This window comes from Cetorhinus maximus, chromosome 26 (genome assembly GCF_964194155.1).
Source record: "Cetorhinus maximus chromosome 26, sCetMax3.hap1.1, whole genome shotgun sequence".
In the NCBI taxonomy this organism is placed as follows: Eukaryota; Metazoa; Chordata; class Chondrichthyes; order Lamniformes; family Cetorhinidae; genus Cetorhinus; species Cetorhinus maximus.
This window is the reverse complement of record NC_135904.1, coordinates 15210063-15231088: the sequence shown is the minus strand read 5'-3', so window position 1 is coordinate 15231088 and position 21026 is coordinate 15210063. Positions and strand designations below refer to the sequence as shown.

The 21026-nt window shown below is 44.0% G+C and overlaps 1 protein-coding gene across 1 annotated transcript in view; it reads right to left on the bottom strand.

The window, feature by feature from the left end:
- slc30a4 (solute carrier family 30 member 4) overlaps window positions 1–21026 on the bottom strand; it is a 32339-nt gene continuing 11313 nt past the window's right edge. Inside the window, exons 4-8 of the mRNA XM_078530209.1 lie at window positions 17401–17554; window positions 10618–10822; window positions 8281–8386; window positions 2178–2312; window positions 1–1590 (exon numbers count right to left, since the gene is read on the bottom strand). Coding sequence (XP_078386335.1) covers window positions 1403–1590; window positions 2178–2312; window positions 8281–8386; window positions 10618–10822; window positions 17401–17554 — 788 coding nt within the window. The 3' untranslated portion in view covers window positions 1–1402. The remainder of the gene's footprint in view (window positions 1591–2177; window positions 2313–8280; window positions 8387–10617; window positions 10823–17400; window positions 17555–21026) is intronic.

The following is a 21026-nucleotide window of genomic DNA, read 5'->3' as shown; positions in this document are numbered from 1 at the left end:
TAAATATTACAGGAAATTTATTTGAAAAATATACAATTCAAAGTGTTGATTATAAAATACTGTTTAACAGTAAATACTGATATTCAAAACTTCAGATAAAGGAAAAGCTACAGATGCTGGAAATCTGACATAAGAACAGCAAATGCTGGAAAAACTCAGCAGGTCTGACAGCAACTGTGGAGAGAAACAAAGTTAACGTTTCAGCTTGATGATCTTTCACCAGAACTCTCTCTCTCTCTCTTTTCAGGGATTCTGCTAGACCAGCATGTCCCACATGTTCTGCAGCAGTTCAAGAAGGCAGCTCACCACCACCTTCTCAAGGGTAACTAGGGATGGGCAATAAATGCATGTCCCACACCATGAAGGAATGAAAAAAAACCTGCTGAGTATTTCCAGAATTTTCTGTTTTTTTTATAGGTAATAAAAAAGTATTAGTTTCGAGTTTTTATATCCATGTTCCAGACAGGCTGCACTATTGCACATTCAACTGTAACTAATTCAGTTACGCAATGGTCCTGCCTAGGCCTCAGGTAATAGTCACACAAGGTACAGACCCGCCTTCAAACCACCGTATATAATCAGATCCAAACCCTGGAGACTCAGGGAAAATGGGACTGGGGAGAGAGCGTTGCTGCAGCACCTTAAAGTGAATAACTCCCATCTCCCAGCAAACCCCTTAACATTGCTTCAAAAGCACTTACTGGCAACAGGAGTTGTTCCCAGCTCCCTAGGCTGGGAGAAGGAGATGGGACCAGAAGTAAACACAGGGAAATTTGGAGGGAGTAAAAATATAACTCCATTAGAGGCACTTTCATGATCATTGATTCATTTGGCTGAAGCAACACGTCTGGTTCGTAGTGAATCAAATTTTGATCCAGTTCCTGAACCTTTGAAAACTCATAGAATGATTCAGAAGGAGGCTATTGTCCTTAGGCTGGAATCAATCCATTTCATTCACCAATTCTCATCCTGGTGCCTCAATCCCAGAATATGCAATACTGAAAAACCCTAAATCACAACTATAGCGAGTCAATAAAAATTCTAAAATATCTCATTTAAATAGCTAAAATCGAGCTGTTTTCATAGTTAAATGGAAAATTCAAAAACATGTGGAGTTTAATCTGTGGCAAATCAATAACAGGAGAATATAATGACCAAAGATTGGAGGTGTTCACCTGTCTGAATAGCAGTTGAGTAGCAAACGGTCCTTCAAAATAAACAGTGAAGACCGAGCTCTTTCTAGCTAGAAAGCATAGTGAGGTGACTATGTGAGGCACCAGTTGCAATATCACAGTTGTTTTTCCTGGAATACTGTTGCCAGGTAAAGATTTTCAAAATGCTGCTTTTTAATTTTTATAAAAGTTGTGTGTTCTCGATTTTCTGAACAATTTATTGAATGGATTTACTCTCTTCCCCCAAATTCCAGTCCACTTCCTAAAGCATCCGAGGACCTGCACTTAGTGCAAACATTGTTCAGAGTCTCCTTGAAGATCTGCAGTTGCACTGTGCATTGGTGCATTCCATAGGTACACAGCAAGATCTGCTGTGCTTTACACTGAACATCTTCCCACCTGGAGAAACTTTCTGGAACTAAACAAACACGAAGATCAATCAGAATTCAACAGCTATCAGCAAGATACAGAAACCATAACAAATTCACTCACTCCCTCTCTCTCTCTCTCTCTCTCTCCCCTTTCCCCTCACTCCATCCCCCCCTCTCTCTCCCCCTCACACCATCCCCCCTCTCTCTCCCCCTCCCTCTCTCTCTCCCCCCTCTCCTTCCCTCCCCCTCCCTCTCCCTCCCTCCCTCTCCCTCCCTCTCCCTCCCTCCCTCTCTTTCTCCCCCCCTCTCCCTCCCTCTCCCCCTCCCTCTCTCTCTCCCCCCTCTCCCCACCTCTCCTTCCCTCCCTCTCTCTCTCCCCCCCTCTCCCTCCCTCTCCTTCCCTCCCTCTCTCTCTCTCCCCCCCCCCTCCCTCCCTCTCCCTCCCTCTCTCTCCCTCTCTCTCCCTCCCTCTCTTTCTCTCCACCTGAAACCCATGTTATTGATCCTTTACTCCACTGGCAAAGCTCAGTAACTGCTCAATGTTTTTACTATCAGGGTTAACCCAAGAGTGTGTCAAAAGGTTAATCCCGGTATGTGCCCAGAAAGTGCCAAGATAAACATGCAAACTGCTTACTCAGTTGTAGATGAACAATTGCTGCTGTTTTTCCCACAGTCAATGACCACACATTCAAATCTTGAACAGAGTGGACGTCTTCAATCTTTAACAGAGCATCACGTATATGGTGAATATTAAGATGTCTTGGAGTTCCTGAGGGGGACAGAGACCAATGAAAAGTCAGTTTTAGAGGATCTTAACCTTGTCTAAGTGGTTCATCAACCAATCCTTGCAGAGCACAAATCTTCAACACGCATTTTGAACATTAAACCTACACCTTCCTGTATTGTCATACTGAGGACAAGATTTCAGAGAAACACCCACCTGCTCTGGGATAATGGGTGTTTATCGTGAATTGACACAGGACAAAAAGAACATTTCATAAAGTGACTGATGACCCCCATCTACAGAGTCACACGACATGTGCAGCATCCTGTAGTGAACCAAATCCTGGGCCACGAGATTGTAGATTGGGTGGTAAATCTCACTAGGGTTGAGCAACATCTCAGTATAATATTTTAAATACTGTATAAAATGGTGTTTTTCATAGAACCAGAGAAATTACAGTACTGGCGGCCATTCAGCCCTTTGCACCTGCTAGCCCATCAAACTATAATTATCTAATCCTATGCCATTTCCTTGCATTCTTCCTTCATAAACCATCCAGTCTCTGCCTTAACCACTAACTGCAGTAATTCAGGTTGTATTGTAATAACCTGCTGTGTGGGGCAAAATACATCTGCCGGCTGCTCTTTGCTCTTCTATTCTGCACCTCCTTATTCTGATTTCCTACCAGTAAATCCCAATCCTTCACTGTCAATTCTTTCATTTACAAACTGGCTCAAAGTAGCTCAAACTATTCAGACACCTGTAATTGCCACATAACATCCAGATATGTCACCGAGCATTACTGCTGGTGGTGTGCGAAGTGGGGGATTTACATAAACTTGTGCTGCTATTCCCAATATTATTCCCTTGTGCAGTGAGCAGGGTCTAAACATTAAGATCCAATCAATGTTTCCATTTCAAATTCGAGTTGAAAGTGTTAACATTTATTTTTGGATATCAGCTGTTTCTACAGAAACTCTTATTGAAAGTCTGTTACATTTAACATTCCAATCATTACAACATTGAAGCTGTTCATCACATTGACACTTTAAACATTTCAAACAGAGGCTCGAATCAGAATAATGCGCAAAGATCATTAGATTTAGAAAGTGTTTCAGAGAATGGGGCAAGTGTACAAAATAAAAGGGGAAATTGTGACACGTTATTCATATATGTATATATTTAGTCATTCGGTAGGACAGAACCTGAGTATTGCTGAAAAAAGAGACATGTCGAAGCTTTTCATCTTGCACTCATCAGGACACTTCACAAGAATACCAACATAAGGGCAAAACAACAATTTATACTGTATGAGAAGAGAATGCTGATTGGTTGGCAAGTGGATGTTGATGTAGAGGGGTTGCCATGGAGGATGCACCACTGGTGGTGACTGACAGTTAACTGCCATGTATTGTTTGCAATTTAAATCAGGCAGCTTGACCCTGATTGGTCAAGGCATTGTCTTGAGATATAAGTCAGCGAATGGCTGTCACTTATTTTGTTTAGCTGAAACAGGCACAACGTGTGTAAATGTTCTTTCTGTCTGAAAAGAACAGGGCCCTGTGTATTAATATATGTAGCTTCCAGTACGTGCAAATATGTTAAATGCAAGCCCGACTGACGATCTTAAATTGGCTGTCAGCGTAATTCTTAGCACACTGAGGATTATTTAGCAAATGTTGTCCAATCACAGAATCAAATCTAATGTCGGACACTGTGTTTTGAGTTTTGAAGTACAGGCTGGTTGGGTAGTTACGCACAGCGATGGGACATGCTGTTTGATATGATCCGCCAGTCTTTGTGACGTACGGCCTACATACCCAGCATTGCGCTGGCACGGAAATTCATACACCACGTTACTCATTTGTATGATAGGCAGAATGTCTTTTTGGCTTGTCGGCAGCATCCTGCTAGTGGCGAATACCACTCGTGTTGCTACTGCACAGTAGCAGCGTGAAACAGCTAACTTCACCTGTTGCTCAAATGTTTGAGATACCTTACCCTTCCAGGGTAATCTGAGGTAGACTGGGCACTTTTCAAGGCTGAAAGCGACAGCCTTAGGCCCGTTCATGAGTTTGTGAGATATACAGCGCGAAATGAACTGATCAGGGTAGCCATTATCCTGCAGGGCAAGGTATTACCGCCTCTGACCTGCTCTTGTAGCCACAGTATTATGTGGCTGGTCCAATTCAGTTTCTGATCAATGGTAACCCCCAGGATGTTGATAGTGGGGGATTCAGTGATGGTAATGCCATTGAATGTCAAGGGGTGATGGTTAGGTTCTCTCTTGTTGGATATGGTCATTGCTTGGCACTTGTGTGGTGTGAATGTTACTTGCCACTGGATATTGTCCAGGTCTTGCTGCATTTGAACATGGACTGCTTCTGTATCTGAGGAGTCGCGAATGGTGCTGAACATTGTGCAATCATCAGCGAATATCCCCATTTCTGACCTTATGATGGAAGGAAGGTCATTGATGAAGCAGCTGAAGATGGTTGGGCCGAGGACACTACCCTGAGGAACTCCTGCAGTGATATCCTGGAGCTGAGATGACTGACTTCCAACAAACACAATCATCTTCCTTTGTGCTAAGTATGACTCCAAACAATGGAGAGTTTTCCCCTTGATTCCCATTGACTCCAGTTTTGCTCGGGCTCCTTGATCCACACTGTCAAATGCGCCTTGATGTCAAGGGCAGTCACTCTCACCTCACTTTGGGAGTTCAGCTCTTTTGTCCATGTTTGAACCAAAGCTGTAATGAGGTCAGGAGTTGAGTGGCCCTGGCGGAACCCAAACTGGGCATCATTGAGCAAGTTATTACTCATTGATAGCGCTTGATAGCACTGCCGACGACACCTTCCGTAGTCTTTGCAGTATCCATTGCCTTCAGCCATTTTTTGATATCATGTGGAGTGAATCGAATTGCCTGAAGACTGACGTCTATGATGCTGGGGACCTCCGGAGGAGGCCGAGATGGATCATCCACTCAGAACTTCTGGCTGAAGATTGTAGCAAATGCTTCAGATTTATCTTTTGCACTGATGTGCTGGGTTCCCCCATCATTGAGGATGGGGGTATTTGTGGAGCCTCCTCCTCCTGTTACTTATTTAATTGTCCATTACCATTCACGACAGAGCTTTGATTTGATCCATTAGTTGTGTGCTCGCTTATCTGCGTCTATCGCACGCTGCCTCCATTGTTTGGCTTGCAAGCAATCCTGTGTTGTAGCTTCACAATGTAACACCTCGTTTTTCAATACACTGGGTGCTGCTCCTGACATGCTGTCCTATGCTCCTCATTGAAGTAGAGTTGGTCCCTTGGCTTGATGGCAATGGTAAAGTGAGGGATATACTGGGCAATGAGGTTACAGATTCTGGTCAAATACAACTCTGCTGCTGCTGATGGCCCACAGCGCCTCATGATGCCAAGCTAGAGCTGCTCTGTATGTTTCCCATTTAGCACAGTGGTAGTGTCACATTGCACAGTGGAGGGTATCCTCAATGTTGTAAGGAAGATATAATAATTTTCATAATGTTATTGGAATTTAATGTAAAGTAGGGTAATAGTGTGTGTGCGCATGCACCTTAATTGAATTAAAGGCAGCTGGTCTGAAGGCTTTGATGTAAGAGTAGATAAGCTGGGTTTGAAACGTTAAGTAGGTAAACATAGGTTTAAAAGGACATTTGCATTTTTAAATAAATCAGACTAGATAGAATTCAAAGGAGAGATGAAATGTTACACCTAGCCAGGAAAAGTTAAGAAACAGTGTGTTTATTTTTCCCAAAGATTACTGGTAAAATTGGTACTATGAGAGATTTTTATTATTGGAGAGGTAAAGTCCAAAGACAAAGTGAAACAATGGGAATTTGCATTCAAAGGGGAAAATATGGATAAAGGAGAGAAGGCTCAGTGCAAGGGAAGGCATTCTAAAATCTAAAACGTGGGAAAATCCTCCAGCATCTAAGCCTGTCTACAAAGAACTGAAGTTAAGAAAACTCACTTTGAATGGGATCGTTCAGAGTATCGTGTATCTTTGTTTGGGTCTTTTAAAATCTAAGCGTCCTACTGTTGCTTTAACGAAAGTGTAACTGGGAGTTAGATTAACTAGGGGATTTAGATGTTATCATTGTAGTAATTTGTAGATCTATGTGTGTACTTAAAATCATTTCTTCTATTAATAAAGGTTTAACTTATATATACTTAAGTATATACTTAACTATAAGAAACCTATAAGGCTCGGTGGTCTTATTACTACTTAATTCAAGGCATGCATCTTGAAATTTATACAAATTGCAAAAGAGTTGTGGCAGTTGTTTCAAGTTTCCCTTTGGGATTTGAGCAGCTCAGCATTTACCATCGGCTGTGCCATAACAAAGTGAAGACAGGACTTCATCTCCACAAGAACTTTGCAATGATCACTCCTTCCAACACGGTCATGAACAGATGCATCCATGACAGATAGATTGGCAAGGACAAGATCTTGCAGGTTTTTCCCTCTTATTGGTTCTCTCACCATGTGCCACAGGCCAAGTCTTGCAGCTATGTCCTTTAGGACTCGGCCATCTCGGTCAGTAGTGGGGCCACTGAGCCACTCTTGGTGATGGACATTGAAGTCCCCCACCCAGAGTACATTCTCCACCCTTTTCACCCTCAGTGCTTCTTCCACTGGTGGCGTAGAACATGGAGCAGCACTGAGGGGTGGGAGGGGGGTTGCGGTACGTGGTAATCAGCTGGGAGTTTCCTTGTCCATGTTTTGACCTGATGCGATAAGACTTCATGGGCTCCAGAGTCGATGTTGTGAACTCCAAGGGCAACTCCCTCCTGACCGTATACCACTGTGCCACCACCTCTGGTGATGGAGTCTGGGACATTGGCTGGAATGAATGATTGGGTGAGGCTCCCCATGCAGAAAACTGGGGCTAAAGACAACCAACACAGCACCTGATCTGAATAACGTATCTGTAATGAATCTTCGAATGGTGACAGTGCAGAAGGAGGCCATTTTGCCTGCTGTGTCCATACTGGCTCTCTGTAAGAGCAACTCAGCTCCTCCACTCCATGGCCTCTTCCCCCTTGCCGAGCAATTTCTTCTTTTCCGATACCGATTCAATTCCTTTTTGAAAGCTACAATTGAGTCTGCCTCCACCACATTCTCAGGCAGTGGAATGATATTGTGCAGTGTGCACACTCAGTAAGGAGAATCTAACAATTTTTTGCATCTCATCCAAAGAGACAATCAGATGCAAATTTGGTGCTTTTTTTTAAAAAGGAAGTGTTTTTGCAATTTGATCAATATAATTACGGAAAGAGTAACCTCTCATCCCAATACCCCTCAGTATGGAAAGGAAGCTTGAAACTGCCTCCCAATGTTAAATTCCATCGAGTGGCTGTGTGAGGGAGGAGTGCACACACATCGAGTGGCTGTGTGAGGGAGTAAGGCGCACACATCGAGTGGCTGTGTGAGGGAGTAAGGCGCACACATCGAGTGGCTGTGTGAGGGAGGAGTGCGCACACATCGAGTGGCTGTGTGAGGGAGGAGTGCACATACATCGAGTGGCTGTGTGAGGGAGGAGTGCACATACATCGAGTGGCTGTGTGAGGGAGGAGTGCGCACACATCGAGTGGCTGTGTGAGGGAGGAGTGCACACACATCGAGTGGCTGTGTGAGGGAGGAGTGCACATACATCGAGTGGCTGTGTGAGGGAGGAGTGCACTCACATCGAGTGGCTGTGTGAGGGAGGAGTGCACACACATCGAGTGGCTGTGTGAGGGAGGAGTGCACACACATTGAGTGGCTGTGTGAGGGAGGAGTGCACACACATCGAGTGGCTGTGTGAGGGAGGAGTGTGCACACATCGAGTGGCTGTGTGAGGGAGGGAGTGCACACATATCGAGTGGCTGTGGGAAAAGATGGCCACTCATCAATCTAATTCTCCAGCACCGCATTACACTAACCTCCCCCTTCAACTTGTCACCTGAAATCTAGAGTGAAATCATTATTTTGCGCTCATACCTTCCAGGAAGATTAAACTAGTGTCCCTCAGGATTTGGAAAGTTGTGCATAGCACCAGGAAGGAGAAAATGTAGGTGCAGATTGGGTCAGCAATCTTATATTCAGGCTGCAAAAAGAGAAACAGTCAAAATGAAGGAGGATTGGCAGCAGAAATTGCATTTTGTGTCAGAGACTGAATTAGTCATGTGATTCACACATTCCCCAACACCCACATAAACACAGGGACGGACACACAATCACCCGCACAGACACACACAAAGGCACACATCTACATACACACACAGACACAAACCCCCACACACACACAGACACACACATACAGGCACAGGCACACACACACATATAGGCACACAGCCACAGCTACACACAGACACACCCAGGGACACACATGCACAGACAGACACACACACACAGAGACATACACAGACACAAAAACAAGCACGCACACCCACCCCCCTTTTTGCAGTTGGTTGGGAGCAGTGATCCAGCTTTCAAATCAGATTCCTGTGTCCGATGGGTGAGTAGAACACACACACACACACACACAACACACACACACAACACACACACACAACACACACACACAAACACACACACACACAACACACACAACACACACACAACACACACAACACACACACACACAACACACACACAAACACACACACACAACACACACACACACAACACACACACACAAACACACACACACAACACACACACACAACACACACACAACACACACACACATACACACACACAACACACACACAACACACACACACACAACACACACACACACACAACACACACACACAACACACAACACACACACACAACACACACAACACACACACACAACACACAACACACACACACACAACACACACAACACACACACACACACACAAACACACACACACAACACACAACACACCGTTCAAACATCCCAAACAAACTGGCCCGTGTTACTCTAAGCAATTTCTGAGGGAATGCAGCAGCCAATTTGCCCACAAAGTCCCACAAACAACAATGTGACAATATAAGGAATGAGATCGAGGCAACCAGACAATAACTGGCAGCAAGCTTTACAATCATCCAAATGAAAATATAAAATCCCTTTCCAACCCCACCCTCCACACTAACAGAAGGATATTGAGGCTTTAGGGAGAAAGCATCACAGATTCACTGGGATTGGGTCTGAAACTTGTGTCTTTTTTCATTAAAACAGAGGATAATACGAGGTGATTCAGTAGAGGTGTTTAAAATGATGAAAGGATCAGACTGAATACATAAAGTGGGCTGTTCTGAGGATCAAGCACCAACAGCCATAGATAGAATCATAGAATGGTTACAGCACAAAAGGAGGCCATTTGGTCCATCCTGTCTGTGCCAGCTCTCTGCAACAGTAACTCAGCTAGTCCCACTTTCCTGGCTCGTCAATCTTCTCTGCACCCTCTCTAAAGCCTTCACATCCTTCCGAAAGTGCAGTGCCCAGAACTGGACACAATACTCCTGTTGAGACTGAACCAATGTTTCATACAAGTTTAACATAACCTCCTTGCTTTTGTACTCTATATTGTTATTGATATTGTACGCTTTATTAAGCACTCTCTCAACCTGCCCTGCCACTGCCAATGATTTATGCACATGTACACCCAGGTCCCCCTGCTCCTGTATCTCCTTTAGAAGATTAAATATAAGAGATAGAACAGAGGGCAAGAGAAACTTCTTCACCTAGAGAGTTGTGAGGCTGTGGGATTCATGTGAATATTCAAGGTCAGATAGGAGAGGAGGATGAATGAACAGGGAGTGAAGGGATATGGAACAGGGCAGGTAAATGTGATGGAGATGGTTTGCTCGTGTGCAGTTAAGCAAACATGAACAGGATGGCTGAATGGTCTTTTGAGAGACGGTAATGTCAACACTAAGTATCAGTGTTGAGCACCCCCAGGTATAGTTAGTATGTTGGATGCGGAGTAAAAACCCCCATTATTGTGTTTTCCAATCCAAACCAAAGTCCACTTCCATTTCCCTGCTGAGGTATTTTTCATTATATCAATCCTGGTCAAAGGAAGAATAATTTTATCCTGTGGAGCCATTCACCATAGAGAATAAGAATGTTCCTCTTCACTGTGGACCCATACAGCTGGCAGGACTATGCATTTTCGCAATTAAATACAAATGTGCCCAGTGACGCAATTCTTACATTACAACAGTCACCGCACTTCAAAAGTGCTTCATTTGTTGTAAAGTGATTTGGGACAAAATGAGTCATGAAAGTTGATATAGAAGCACATGGTTTTCTATTTTTCAGTCACCAAAGGCCATACATACTTTAAAGCGGATGATATAAGCAGCTACCAGGACACCAACGCTCTGCAACAGATCCCCCAGAGCATGGACAAAAGCAGCTCTGACAGCGAGACTCCCCGGGTTATGACCATGTTCAGCATTCCCCCGAGCTCCTCTTGCAGTATGTCCTGATGGGCAATGAGAGTGGGAATGCGTGTGACTGGACTGATTCAGCAAAAATCCCATCCTGTTCAATTTAAATTAAGAAACACAAAAAAAATAGAATTAGTGAAACACTTGTAGTCGCACCACACAGTCAGTATCACAGGCTCCATTATTACTCTGAACAGCTCCATCAGCAGGAAGACACCCCCAGAAGGTGAAATATTACAGAACACAAAGCTCTAGGGACCAGGTGGTGTTTGCAGCTACTCTTCAGGCAGTGGTTCTACAATATTTCTGCAGGTCCTGGTGTTGTGGAGCTGCCAGAGGAACTTGTAAGCCACCTAGATTTTAGATTTTATTCTAGAAGGATTTAGTGTGCTTGCTTAACTTGAGCATTTTATCTTAAAGGCCATTTCCTACTAACATGTGGGCAGAAAGGAAGCTATGTTGACGTTGCTAACCTATTACCACAAGCTAATCTATGATAGCACTGTGAAGAAATTACTGATCAGCAACAGGAGATTGTCATAGAGTCATAGAGTCTTAGAGGTCTACAGCACAGAAAAAGGCCCTTCGGCCCATCGAGTCTGCGCCGGTCAAACAAGTACCTAACTATTCTAATCCCATTTTCCAGCACTAGGTCCATAGCCTTGTATGCCACGGCATCGCAAGTGAACATCCAAATACTTCTTAAATGTTGAGGGTTTCTGCCTCTACCACCCTTTCAAGCAGTGAGTTCCAGATTCCCACCACCCTCTGGGTGAAATAATTCTTCCTCACATTCCCTCTAAACCTCCTGCCCTTTACCTTAAATCTATGCCCCCTGGTTATTGATCCCTCCACCAAGGGGAAAAGTTCCTTCCTGTCTACTCTATCTATGCCTCTCAATTTTATACACCTCAATCATGTCCCCCCTCAATCTCCTCTGTTCAAGGGAAAATAACCCCAGTCTATCCAATCTCTCCTCATAACTAAAACTCTCCAGCCCAGGCAACGTCCTGGTAAATCTCCTCTGCACTCTCTCTAGTGCAATCACATCCTTCCTATAATGTGGATTCCAGAACTGCACCCAATACTCTAACTGTGGCTTAACCAGCGTTTTATACAGTTCCAGCATAACCTCCCTGCTCTTATATTCTATGCCTCGGCTAATAAAGGCAAGTATCCCATATGCCTTCTCAACCACCTTACCTACCTGTCCCGCTACCTTAAGGGACCAGTGGGCATGCACACCAAGGACCCTCTGATCCTCGGTACTTCCCAGGGACCTACCATTCATCGTGTATTCCCGTGCCTTGTTTGTCCTGCTCAAGTGCACCACCTCACACTTATCCGGATTAAATTCCATTAGCCAGTAATCAACCCATCTATATCCTCCTGTAATCTCAGGCTATCCTGCTCACTATTTACCACTCCACCAACTTTCGTGTCATCCGTGAACTTACTGATCAACCCTCCTACATTCAAGTCAAAATCGTTTATATATAACACAAACAGCAAGGGACCCAACACCGATCCCTGTGGAACCCCACTGGACACAGGCATCCAGTCACAAAAACACCTCTCAACCATCACCCTCTGCTTCCTGCCACTCAGCCAATTCTGGATCCAATTTGCCAAATTGCCTTGGATCCCATGGGCTCTTACCTTTGTTATCAGTCTCCCATGTGGGACCTTATCAAAAGCCTTGCTGAAGTCCAAGTAGACTACGTCAAATGCATTGCCCTCATCTACACACCTGGTCACCTCTTCGAAAAAGTCAATCAAATTGATCAGCATGACCTCCCATTAACAAAGCCATGCTGACTGTCCTTGATTAATCCCTGCCTCTCCAAGCCTAGATTAATTCTGTCCCTCAGAATTGCTTCCAATAGTTTCCCCACCACAGAGGTTAGACTGACTGGCCTGTAGTTCCCTGGTTTATCCCTTCCTCCCTTGTTGAATAATGGTACTACATTGGCTGTCCTCCAGTCCTCTGGCACCTCTCCTGTGGCCAGAGAGGTATTGAAAATTATTGCCAGCACCCCTGCTATCTCCTCCCTTGCCTCACTCAACAGCCTGGGATACATTTCATCCGGGCCTGGAGATTTATCCACTTATAAGGCTGCCAGCCAACTTAGAACCTCCTCCCTTTCTATGCTAATTTCTTTAATTATATCACAGTCCTTCTGCCTGATTTCCATATCCACATTGTCCCCAACACAAAGTATTCATTTAGAACCCTGCCTAATTCTTCCAGTTCCACACGAATTATCACTATGGTCCTCAATGGGCCCTACTCTTTCCCTAGTTTTATCCTCTTATTCTTAATGCACTTGTAAAATAACTTTGGATTTTCCTTTATTTTACCTGCCAATGTTTCTTCATGCCCCCTTTTTGCTCTCCCAATTTCCTTTTTAAGTTCCCCTCTCCACATTCTATACTCCTCTAGGGCTTCCGCTGTTTGGAGCCCTCGGTATCTGCCATAAGCCTCCCTTTTTCTCTTTATCCAATCCTGTATATCCCTCGACATCCAAGGTTCCCTAGATGTGTTGGTCCCACCCTTTGTCTTTACTGGAATATGTTGGCTCTGTACACTCCCTATTTCCTTCTTGAATGAGTCTCACTGCTCTGACGCAGATTTACCTAAAGTTAGCTGCTCTCAGTTTACTCTGGCCAAATCATATCTGATCTTATTAAAATCGGCCTTCCCCCAATTTCGAGCTCTGATTTCTGGCCCATCCTTGTCCTTTTCCATAACAACCTTGAATCTAACGGAGTTATGATCACTATCTGCAAAATGTTCCCCCACTAATACCTCTACCACTTGCCCGGCTTCATTCCCTAAAATTAAATCCAGGACTGCCCCCTCTCTTGTAGGACCTTCTACGTACTGGCTTAAAAAGCTGTCCTGGATGCATTTTAAGAATTCCAGTCCCTCTAAATCTATCACACTATGACTAGCCCAGTTAATGTTGGGGAAGTTGAAATTCCCCACCATTACTACCCTATTATTTTTACACTTCTCTGAAACTTGTCTACATATCTGCTCTTCTATTTCTCTGACTGTCTGGGGGCCTATAGTACACTCCCAGCAATGTGATTGCTCCTTTTTTGTTTTTAAGTTCTACCCATATAGCTTCATTTGAGGAGCCTTCGAAGATGTCATCCCTCCCTACTGCTGTAATCGATTCCTTGATCAATATTGCAATACCCGCTCCTCTTTTACCTCCTTCCCTGTCTCGCCTGAAGACCCTATATCCTGGAATACTGAGCTGCCAATCCTGCCCTTCTCTCAACCATGTCTCTGCGACAGCAATGACATCATACTTCCATGTTGTTAGAAGTACTCAATTACCCTGTAACGGAAGGATGAGTAATTAATCAAATAGCTATTAAGAGCCAGATTATATTATTTCTGTGGTATTTCTATGTTAAGATTTTAAGTTTGAAATTTAGAAGTGCTGTAACATTGGCTATGAAAAAGAAATCTACGCTATCCAGTATTGGCCTATCAAGAACACACTGGCCTAGACTGGCTGAGTTCTGGTCTGATGAATGGGATACTCGTAAAGGCATTAAGATAAGGGGTACATCCTGAAGTAAACCAATTTATATTTCTCCCTTGTTGAAACTATGCTTCAGTTCTGCTGAAGGGCCATGAGGGCTCGAAACGTTGACTGATTTCTTCTCCGCCGATGCTGCCAGACTTGCTGAGTTTTTCCAGGTAATTCTGTTTTTATTTTGTTTTGGATTTCCAGCATCCGCAGTAGCTTTTAGCTTTTTGTTTTTACCATTGTCTTAAGTTTAAAGGTAATGAGCACAATTAGCCAGAACCAATTAAATTAACCCTTACAACATCATTCACTAATTAGCTGTTGCAACAACCTGGGCTAAGGGAGTGACATGTCTTTTTAGGCCTAAAAGGAGGTGCTGAGAACCCATCTTGCTGTGTATACCAAGTGAAAGGAGACTGGTCTAGATCTTTGGGGGAACAGAGGTGAGAGTTGTGCTGGGCTTGAGACAGAGGGAAATTCCTGCCATCCTAGATCCTAAGATGGTGCAATATTCTTTGAAGGGAGATGTGAACATCTGTCTGTGTGAAGGGTTGATGTTGTTCTCTGTTTCTTCTGGATTGGAGCACCCATTTGAACATGTGAAGTCTGTCAGCTTTTATTGATAAATACATTTGCTTCCTCTTATTACTTAAGTTTCAGTTCATTGGTTAGTCTTTGGTTAATTGAAAAGTGTTTGGTTTGTTTCATTTTGTTTAGGCTCAATAAACTTTGCCATTATTTGTTAATTCAATGTTTGAGTCTTTGCCTGATGGTTATACCTCTGTCAAACTCAAACTCTTTAAGGCTGGTGCACCTCAGCACAACGAACCTAAACTGCAGGTAAAATGAATTGTCATTTTGACTGACTTTTAATTCATTTACGGGATGTGGTCGTCACTGGCTAGGCCAGCATTTATTGCCCATCCCTAGCTGCCCTTGAGAAGGTGGGAGTGAACTGCCTTCTTGAACTGCTGCAGTCCATGTGGTGTAGATACACTCAGTGCTATTAGGGAGGGAGTTCCAGGATTCTGACCCAGTGACAGTGAAGGAACGGCCGATATATTTCCAAGTCTGGAGATGGTGTTCCTATGTCCTTCCAGATGGTAGTGGTCATGGGTTTGGAAGGTGTTGCCTGAGGAGCCTTGGTGAGTTCCTGCAGTGCATAGTGTGGATGGTACACACTGCTGCTACTGTGTCAGTGGTGGATGGACTGTTGAAAGTGATGGCTGGGGTGCCAATATTTGTACTGGATGGTGTTGAGGTTCTTGAGTGTTGTGGGAGCTGCACTCATCCAGACAAGTGGACAGTATTCCATCACACTTCTGACTTGTGCCTTGTAGAAGATAGACAGGCTTTGGGAGTCAGGAGATGAGTTAATTGCTGCAGGATTCCTAGCCTCTGACCTGCTCTTGTAGCCACCATATTTATATGGCTAGTTCAGTTCAGTTTCTGGTCAATAGTAACTCCCAGGATGTTGTTAGTGGGTGATTCAGTGGTGGTAATGTAATTGAATGTCAAGAGGTGATGGTTAGATTCTCTCTTGTTGGAGATGGTCATTGCCTGATACTTGGTTGGTGTGAATGTAACCTGCCATTTATCAGCCCAAGCCTGGATGTTGTCCAGGTGTATTTTGAGGAATTGAAAATGGTGCTGAACATTTGCAATCATCAGCGAACATCCTCACTTCTGACCTTATGATGGAGGGAAGGTCATTGATGAAGCAGCTGAAGATGGTTGGGCCGAGGACACTACCCTGAGGAACTCCTGCAGTGATGTCCTGGAGCTGAGATGACTGACCTCCAACAACCACAACCATCTTCCTTTGTGCTAGGAATGACTCCGGCCAGTGGAGTTTTCCCCTGATTCCCAGTGACTCCAGTTTTGCTAGGGCTCCTTGATGCCACACTCGGTCAAATGCTGCCTTGACATCGAAGGGCAGTCACTCTCACTCCCCTTCGGGGTGAGGTCAGGAACGGAGTGATTCTGGCAGAACCCAAACTGATGTCAGTGAACAGGTTATTGTTGAGTAAATGCTGCTTGATAGCACTGTCAATGACCCATTCCATCACTTTGTTCTTGAATGAGAGTGGACTGATCGGGCAGTAATTGGCTGTGTTGGATTTGTCCTGCTTCCTGTGTACAGGGAGGTGTCAGCTGTGGCTCAGTTCATAGCACCCTCGCCTTTGAATCAGAGGGTTGTGGGTTCATGTCCCACTCCCGGAAACCAAGAACTGTGATTGTACTCGAAAGAGTTGCAATCTGTGACTGTTGATAACTCGAAAGAGTTTCCTGTGTACAGGACATACCTGGGCAATTTTCCACATAGCCAGGTGGTTGCCAGTGTTGTAGCTGTACTGGAACAGCTTGGCTAGGGGCGCGGCAAGTTCTAGAGCACAAGTCTTCAGTACTATTGCTGGAATATTGTCAGGGCCCAGAGACTTTGCAGTATCCAGTACCTTCAGCTGTTTCTTGATATCATATGGAGTGAATCTAATTGGCTGTAGACTGGCATCTGTGATGCTGGGGACCTCTGGAGGAGGCCGAGATGGATCATCCACTCGGCACTTCTGGCTGAAGATTGTAGCAAATGATTCAGCCTTATCTTTTTGCACTGTCTCTGGTGTGTTCTGCGTGCTGATCACCCCAACCAGCAGTAGAAAATCACAATCCACTTCCAACCAAACAACATAATTTTATTCAGCTGGAATGGAAATAAACTCTCATTGTGGTAAATTTTCTGCAGCGTAATGTTTTAGGCTAGACTTAGAATTGTGTTTCTGGAGAAGTATATACCGGGCAGCATTTGCACCCCTGGGTCACTGTTCAGACAGAGTTACTCACAGCCACTTGATGGGCTGAATGGCCTCCTTCCCCTGTGATGTGAATGATGACACTGTTAGGCACTATCAGCTCACAACACTGGTCAAAACACAACTGCTCAGAGGACAGGCCTCTGAAAATTGAAGTTATAAGCAATTAATCCAGGATTACTTATTACAAAACAAATAACCAGCTCAGGAAAGCAAAGTAAATATATTTTGTGCATTAATGTGTTGACACCAGCAGAGCACATCTGTGACATTAGAAAGATAATGAGGTTGTTAAAAGCAACCAGTAGACTTACACAAGGTTAACAGCAACTCCAATTGCTGCAATGATGATCATCACATCGGCTTGGATCTCAAAGTCCTGGTGTATGGTCCTCTGAACAGCTTCATAGACAAGCCCAATAGTCACAGCATAGATCAGCATCACACTGAGCACTGCAGCTAGGGCCTCTGGGCAACAGAGCAAAGGGACCACATCAATACCACAAAGCTAAGGAAACAGTGTACTCCAATCACAACAATGTCAACGTTAGAATCAAAAAGAAGCCAGATGTCAGCACCAACAACTATGAAGGGAGCAATAACAGGCAGCCACTGGCAGCATATGACTAGTGTTGCACAAGCCTCCCTGTTGGACCCTCAGCTACGCTCTGTATAATTAAGGACTTAGATGATTGAATGGAAAACCACACAGTTGAATTTGCCAATGACACACGGATGGAATATGTAACCAGTGTAGATGGAAACATAAGATTAAAAAAATGATGGGTTAAGTGAATGGACAAAATTGTCAAATGGATTTCAATTTAGGAAAACATCAGATCATCCAGGTGGGATCTTAAAAAAAAAATAGAACAGAGCATTTTCTAAATGTTAAAATGAGAAACGCTGGCAATTCAAAGTGAATTGGGAGTGTGGGTTCATTGATCATTAAAATGTCACGAGGTTTAGACAATAATCAAAGGCTAATGAATGATGCTCTCTCTGTCTTGAGGACTGGAATGCAAAAGGGTGGAAGTCGTGCTTCAGTTATACAAAGACCCAGTTAGACCATTCCTGGAATATTGTAAATAGCTCTGGGCACCACACCTTAGTATATTTTGGCCTTGGAGAGAGTGCAGTGTAGATTTACCAGAATGATACATAAACTCCAAGAGTTAAATTAAAAGGAGACATTACACAAACTGGGGGGTTGGATTCCTTAGAATTTAGATGGTTAAATGGTGATTTTTTTTTTTGAGTTTTCAAGCAGGTGAACAGTAGATAGAGATCCCATTGGTTGGGGAGTCTACGACTAAGGGCCAGAATTAGAGCCAGAGTTTCCAGAAGTGAAATTAGGAAACACTTTTTCCCACAAAGGGTGAACTCTCTTCCACAAACAGCAACTGATGCTGGATCAACTGCGAATTTTAAATCTGAAATTGACTGATTTTTTTTTGTTATCCGAAAGTATTAAGGGATATGGAGCAAAGGTGAGTATATGAAGTCAGATCGCAGATCAGCCATGATCGCATTGAATGGCGGAACAGGCTCGAGGGGCCAAATGGCCTCCTCCTGTTTCTATGAACTAATGAGTGAAACTCATAAATGAGGTTTGACCATCACATAATTTGGAGCATTTGTCTAATTTCTCTGCTTCCCACAACTTATTTTGTGTGTGCACACGCACACCTGGTCAGCTAGGCCTCCAATGACCATTGCTGCATTTCACCGGCTATAATCCACATGTGGTTTGTTAGGAACACATCATCTCCCTCTATTCATGAGACATGTCACATTCAAACCCAAATATCTTAAGTGAAGCTTGGAAAGTGCCAAGGCTTTTGTGACTCCCTACCCTAAATATCTGCAGATTGCTGATGGTCACCAAAACTGCTAAATATCGAGTCTATCAATACAACGTCTGAGCAGCAATAGCCAGCCAGCCAGTATCACCCTCCTAGAGAACCAGGAAATGGCAGAGCAATTAAACAACTACTTTAGTTATGTCTTCATGGAGGAAGACACGAATAATTTCCCAGAAATACTAGGGAACTAAGGGTCCAGTGAGACGATCCCCGCCAGAGAGGCGGGACCCGCCGCCATTTTACGTGGGCGGGCCAATTAAGGCCCACCCAGCATGACGTCCAGCGGGCGGGAGGGGGTTTCCCCAAAAGCGAGAGGGCGCTCTTTCGCGCATGCGCACGAAGTGTTGCCTCAGGGAGATCGCTGACACTTTTTAAAAGATTAAAAATAGAAAAAAAAAATTCCCTAACATGTCCCCCTCATGTGACAATGTCACATGAGATGGGACATGTTCATAAATTACAAAAAAACTTTATTAAACTTTTTAGAACCCTATATGAAACCTCATCCCGCCGGTGGATGAGGTTTCATGTTTTTTCTATTGCCCGCCGGTGCTCCTGGCCGACCCGCCAACCTTAAGGTTGGATGGGCAGGTCCTTTAATTGTTTAAATGATCCTATCAATGGCCTCAATTGGCCATTGACAGGTTGGCGGGCGCACAGCTGATTTTGCTGCGCCCCCGCCTTCCTGAAAATTTAAATGGGGCACGGTGACGTCGGGGGTTCCGCCCGACGTCATTTTACGCGTCAGCGAGCAGGCCCCACCCCCTGCTCGCCAACGGCAAAATTCTGCCCTATGTGTCTTACTGTTGCTTTAACCTAACTCACAGTTACACTTTTGTTAACTTGGGGATTTAGAAGTTACCATAGTAGTAAATTGTAGATCTACATGTGTACTTAAAATAATTTCTTCTATTATTAAAGGTTTACTTTAGTTTTGTAAGAAACCTATAAGACTCGGTGGTCTTATTCCTACTGAATTCAAGGCACGCATATCAATTTATACAAATTGCAAAAGAGTTGTGGCAGTTGTTTCAAGTTTCCCTTTGGGATTTGAGCAGCTCAGCATTTACCATCGGCTGTGCCATAAGGGTCAAATGAGCTACTCCTGTTAGCTATTTATGTTTCTACCAGTCCAGGCATTGGCCTGAGCATTACCTGGGACAGGAATTTTTGGATAGCAGCCACCTGGAGAATTTTATAGGCCACCCTCACCCACCTGCAAACCCATCAAATTTCAAAACAGAACAACTTGTATTTATATAACGCATTTAACTTTTTAAAAATGTCCCAAGGTGCTTCACAAAAACATAATCAGATAAAAATTAATACTGAGCCAAGAAAGAAGCTATGGGAGTGGGGTGGGTGGGTGGGGGGGGGGGGGTACAATAAACTTAGGCAGAAGTGGTTTTAAAGGAGGAGAGAATGGTGAAACACTTCATAACGTGAGCTTAGAGTTAAATGGTAAAGGTACACTGCCGGTGATAAAACAAAGAGAATGGGGGATGTGCAAGAGACCACGGGACTGAAAAAAACTGAAGTTTCATCATCAACACGATATTGCAGTCTAAAAATACACATCAATGTAGCATTGCCAAGTTTTGGCACTAAGTTCAGCCTTTCACAAACTGCACTATCAACCTGTGTTTCTAATTTGGCCAACAAGAATCACAATCACATTGTATTTGACAGAAGCTCAAGGTTACCCCTCACAGTATTGAACTGCGCAAGGCAACACCCAGTCTTGTTATAGCTGCTGAGCTGAGGGTTCAGTGTACAGACTAATCCAACCGTGATTATTGTCTTACCAGCAAGCACATGATACAAAGTTCAGATAGCAATTCTCTGCTGACTCAACTAATCACAGAATGTTATTCCAAAGTAATGATTTTCAGCTGGGCTACAGATACACGTGTTCCTCTACAGTAAACTCAGCTACAAATCCAGGAGTGAGTTACTTTCACAAAATTGTTACAGCACAGGCCATTCGTCCTATCGTGTCTGCACTGGCTCTCCAAATGAGCATTTCACCTAGTGCCATTCTCCTGCCTTCTCCCGTAACCCTAGTGCACCAAATA